This window comes from Nuphar pumila, chromosome 4 (genome assembly GCF_984573655.1).
Source record: "Nuphar pumila chromosome 4, dmNupPumi1.hap1.1, whole genome shotgun sequence".
Classification (NCBI taxonomy): Eukaryota; Viridiplantae; Streptophyta; class Magnoliopsida; order Nymphaeales; family Nymphaeaceae; genus Nuphar; species Nuphar pumila.
The window spans coordinates 136974091-136979322 of NC_143252.1; the positions used below are offsets into that span (position 1 = coordinate 136974091).

Consider the following 5232-nt stretch of genomic DNA (forward strand, 5'->3'; position numbering starts at 1 on the left):
ATGTAGTTTTGATCGGACCAGGAATGATTTCTCTTATGGTGGGTCCGATTAGACCCAAGTATCAAACTCGATACCATACCTGAAAATTGGGGCCAGGTCTGGTTTCACCTGGTCCAAACCAAACCCGACCCGTTGACAACCCTAAACCTAATAAGTGGTCTAGTTGCCTTTCCCTTGGTCATTAGGTTGAGTTGGGGGTTTGATCAAATGCATGAACACGCTCTCTCTCTCTCTCATGCGCACAAGGGGATGGGGATGAGCTCATGCTAATAACTAATAAAGTGGACAAGTTATATTCACCCTTGAGCACCGATGGAGGCGTGTGGGTGTGATCAAAATGCATGAACACACATGAAGTTTGACACGACATAACGCTATTTTATATTGGCATTGGATGCATTTGAGTTTGGTCTTTCTCTCTTTTTTTTTTCTCATTTATATTACAATTTGGAAGGTGATTCCTCTCACTTGTGAGCTCATGAACCTTTCCATTTTCAGGAAGTTGCGTCGTAGACCTTTCTAGCTTATTATGAATATTCAAATGAGATTAGAGTTTACCCATTTTAAGAGAGATTCTCGAAGGTGCCCGGTTTCCCCAAACTCCTGAATATTGTATTTACACAACGTTTCTTTGTAATTAAATATTACAAAAGCGATCCAGTATCGTCGCCTTCTTAATGGGCAGAGAGAGAGAGAGAGAGAGAGAGTCTGTGCCCTGTGTGTGGGGACTACATGGAGTTTGTAGTGTTGCGTGAGTCGGACCTGGCACGCTTTTGTCTGCGAGAGTATAAATCAGGGGAAAGGGGGGGATTGCAGGGAAGGAAAAGAAGAGATAAATGAGTGTAAATATTGGAGGATGGATTGTGGTTTTTCCATTTCCGACGGCCTTCCTCTGAGAGCAGCGCCACCTTCATTCATGATTCTTGCCTACCTCAGACTTGCAGGTCATGACCAAGGTCGCCTCAAAAGCTGGCCTTCCATTTCTGAGGTATATATATATACCGATCCTACTTTCAGTTCCAACATAAACACACATATATCTATACACACACACACATTCATCTCGTTGTCATTTCCTTTTCTTTGTATCTTCTGTTTATGAAAGTTGTGTGCTTTACATGGGATATATATATAAGCTTTATTCTTTTTAAATTTTATATTAGGTTGTTGAGGAGATGAAAGAGATGTGCAGGATTGGAGGGCCTATGGTCATAATGGGCCTTATTTTCTATGGGAGAGCTGCTGTGTCCATGCTGTTCTTGGGCAGGTTAGGGAAGCATGAATTGGCAGGTGGGTCTCTCTCCATTGGGTTTGCCAACATCACAGGCTACTCCATACTCTCTGGTCTCGCTTTGGGCATGGAACCCATCTCATCACAAGCATTTGGTGCCAAGAAATACTCACTCATGTGCCTCACCCTCCAGCGCACCATCTTGATACTGCTGGTGGCCTGCCTCCCCATCTCCATGCTATGGCTGCAGATGAAGCCCATCCTCCTATTGTGTGGCCAGGATCCAATCATCACATCCGTAGCATCCACTTACCTTGCCTTTTCCCTCCCTGACCTCTTCTTCCAAGCCCTTCTGCACCCCTTGAGAATCTACCTGAGGACACAAGGCATCACCCGCCCACTGACCCTGAGTGCCTCCTTGGCACTGGTCCTCCACATCCCCATAAATTTCTTTCTTGTCCTCTATATGGGGTTGGGGGTTAGAGGGGTAGCCCTATCCATGGTGGTCACTGACTTCAACTTGGTGGCCTCCCTTTTGGTGTACCTATGGTTCTGTGGGGTCTATAACAGGTCGTGGGAGGGTTGGTCCCTAGAGTGCCTCAAGGAGTGGAAGCCCTTGCTAAGTTTAGCCATACCAAGTTGCGTGTCGGTTTGTCTAGAGTGGTGGTGGTATGAGCTGATGATAATATTCTCGGGCCTACTTTCCAACGCCAGTGATGCTGTGGCCACTATGGGCATCCTCCTGCAGACCACCTCCCTTGTCTACATCTTCCCCTCCTCACTAAGTTTAGCGGTTTCTACCAGAATTGGGAATGAGTTGGGTGCCAATAGGCCAAATAGAGCCAAGGCGGCCATGTTGGTGGCCGTCTGTTGTGCATTCATGACGGGGTTCATGGCCATGACCTTTACTGCAACGTTGAGGAACGTGTGGGGTTGGGTGTTCACTAGCGACAGAGGTATTGTTTCCTTGACCGCTAGGGCCATGCCCCTTGTTGGTCTCTGTGAGTTGGGGAATTGTCCCCAAACCACGGGGTGTGGGGTTCTTAGAGGCAGTGCTAGGCCTTCCCTTGGAGCACACATCAACCTAGGGTCATTCTATGTCATCGGGATGCCTGTGGCCTTGCTTCTGGGGTTTGTGGCCAACTTGGGGTTCTTGGGGCTGTGGTTGGGCTTGTTGGCAGCTCAAGGGTCATGTGCCCTATTCATGATGTGTGCCCTAGCCAAGACTGATTGGGCCTTGCAGGCCAGCAGGGCTCAGGAATTGACTGGGGGGAACACAAGGAAGGTGGGCCAGACATCCTATGAAGTTGAAGTAGGTGAGGTGCTTGAGAAGGAGCCTTTCATTTCCATCAAGGTGGTGCAACCAAACAAGTGAATCCCCCAATTCTCCAAAAAAAGGCAAAGATATCACCAAAACCCCTTTGCTTTTCCTCAAGGAACAAGAGCAGATCGAGGGGAGAGGACTGTCATTATTTTGAGGACACGAGCTTGCCGGCAAAGAGGTTTTTGTTTTTGTTTTCTTTTCCTTCATATGAAAAAGGTTTTGTTTTCCTTGATTGTTTCAAAAAGTCTTCCATGTAATTCATTTGTGAAGATTTCTTCTAGTGAATGTAAAATCTCATTGAGCTTCATTGCACTTTCATTCAAACGACGTGGCTCCTTTTTTAATCAATTCGGATTTTAACTATGGGGTTAATTAATTTCCTCTCTTTGGTATTGTTTCATTTTTGCTTACCTTTCTTCAATAAAGCATTCATGATGCGAGCCAAGGGTCTTAGGTTTTATATATATATATATATATATATATATATATATATATATATATATATATGCATTTCACCAACATTATCCCTTTGTCCGTTTGGATTTGTAATGCACATAAATGTGAATATGACGTTATTGCAATTCATTCTTGATTGTCGTCTTGCATGCAATAGTTAATTTTTGTTACCTCTCTCTCTCTATGCACATTTCTTGATCCGATTACATGATCCAAAAATCGATTCCAAGCAAAAGAATCACGCTGAATGCATCTGTAAGGTTAGATTTGCAAAAAAACCTATGAAAATCGTGGTTCGTACTAGTTTACATATTTTAGTTTATATATATATATATATATATATATATATATATATATATATATATGGTTATGTGATAAATGGATTTGCTTTCAATGCACTGTCGGCCTTAAGGGAAGGCAAGAAATCATGGGCCAGTTGCATCGAAGTTGACAATATTGGATTGTGAGTGTATCAGGTGAAGAAATCATCCTGATTGGGACGTTGGTACTGTCGAATCTTGACAACTTGACTTGAGCAAGAAACAGAGTCTTATTGACCTATTAACTCCTTGTATTTTAATCTATTAATTTTGAATGTACAAAAACCGTTATTGTTAATAAAAAAACCATGGAGGTTTCAACTTTCAAATAAAAAAAAATTAACATAATAACTATTGTTGATAACTGATCTAATGCGTCTGAGCTCTTTTTCCTTGTAGCGAGAGAAAAAGCCTTGCAATTATATATTTCTGAAAAGGAAATAGTATATGGCTGAGATGGTCCCACCATGACATGACTGTCCATGATAAACTAAAATAGAAGATATGGACCAACACCAGATGACAGTTATGGAGCCCACAGGCCCCTTATTTAATCTACATTTTATAAGATTATACACATAAAATTTCCCCTTAGATGTGCACCTCTTTTGTGGTTTATATGAGAAGAGCAAAGACTGGATGCTGGGTCCATCATGATGGTGGAGCTAGCAGCATATCCACCGCATCCGTTCTGGAGATGAAACGTGATTCGTACATGGCACTAACATGAGATTCTTGAAGCTGTTTGTTTGTCAAAAATAACCAAAAGCACACAAAGGAATAGCAAGGTTGAGGCCCAGTTAAGCTAAGTTTGGTCCAGTCTGTCAGGTTTGGTTAGGCTTAGGAACTCTCTCTCTCTCTCTCTCTCTCTCTCTCTCTCTCTTGCTAAAATAAGGCATCATTAATGTGCCTCTGTCCACCAACCTCAAGCAATTCAAAGAAAAAATTTAGACAATTAAAAGATTTATGTTCAACCTAACCACTAGGTGTGAACCTTTCAATAGACTCATGGGAAAGAGCATCGAGTTTGTTTGAGATGAAGAATGTCAAGCATCTTTTGAGACAACTTAACTTATTTTTTTCACATAATTGGGGAAAACCACACTCATGAGCTCATTGGCATAAAACCCCAAGTCCTCCTTGCCTACCAGGAAGTTATAAACTCAGCTTTGTTCTCGTGGGGCCCACCCATGGGTTTCTAACTTGTGATGTCTCTTCAACTTGGTGACTTTCACTAATGGCTCCTACCATATGTAGCGAGCCCTTGTGCATAACATGGGACAGATTGTTAAAGTTAAACGATTGAGTGCATTTGGATGGAAATGGAAGGGAATGAAAGGCAGTAGGGGTGGACACTGGGTCAGGTTGGACCCTCAAGGGCTCGAAAGCCAGGCCCGAGTGGACTCGCTCAGCATGGAACAGGCCCAAGTCAATCAAGCTCTGTCCATCTCAAGCCAGGCACCTGAAGCCCATGGAGAGAGAGAGAGAGACTTGGTCAATGTCAAACTAGAGAGAGACTTGGTCAATGTCCCACTAGTCTCACCTTTTGACAAATTAAACAAGCTGGGTCAGGTGTAGGTGTATAATTCTGACACAGTTATCCAACAACCCCTGTATACAAACAAGGGGTGTGGAAAGAGAGTTTGATTGGGAGTGACTTGTCCAAATTTCCTCCTACACTCCTAACACCCTTTCCCCTCATGTATCCAAATGCACTCTTGCTTTCCCATTAACCATTTTGACCTTACCACATCCATATGTCCAAAGCAATGTTGTCAGTATCGGCGTGAATGAATCGGCTGACACGTATCATATCGGCAGAAAATTGATATGATACTAACCTAAATAGGCTATTTTAATAAATATAAAAAAATGCTTAAAATTGTTTTTTAAAATACTTT

At 42.7% G+C, this 5232-nt stretch overlaps 1 protein-coding gene across 1 annotated transcript; it reads left to right on the forward strand.

Moving 5' to 3' along the window:
- The first annotated feature begins 836 nt into the window (after nucleotides 1-836).
- On the forward strand, nucleotides 837-2882 carry LOC149841223 (protein DETOXIFICATION 48-like). Its single transcript, XM_090004712.1, has 2 exons — nucleotides 837-988; nucleotides 1164-2882. Exons 1-2 carry the CDS (start codon nucleotides 857-859, stop codon nucleotides 2604-2606), a joined length of 1575 nt encoding a protein of 524 aa, XP_089860838.1. The 5' UTR covers nucleotides 837-856; the 3' UTR covers nucleotides 2607-2882.
- The last annotated feature ends 2350 nt before the right edge of the window (nucleotides 2883-5232 follow it).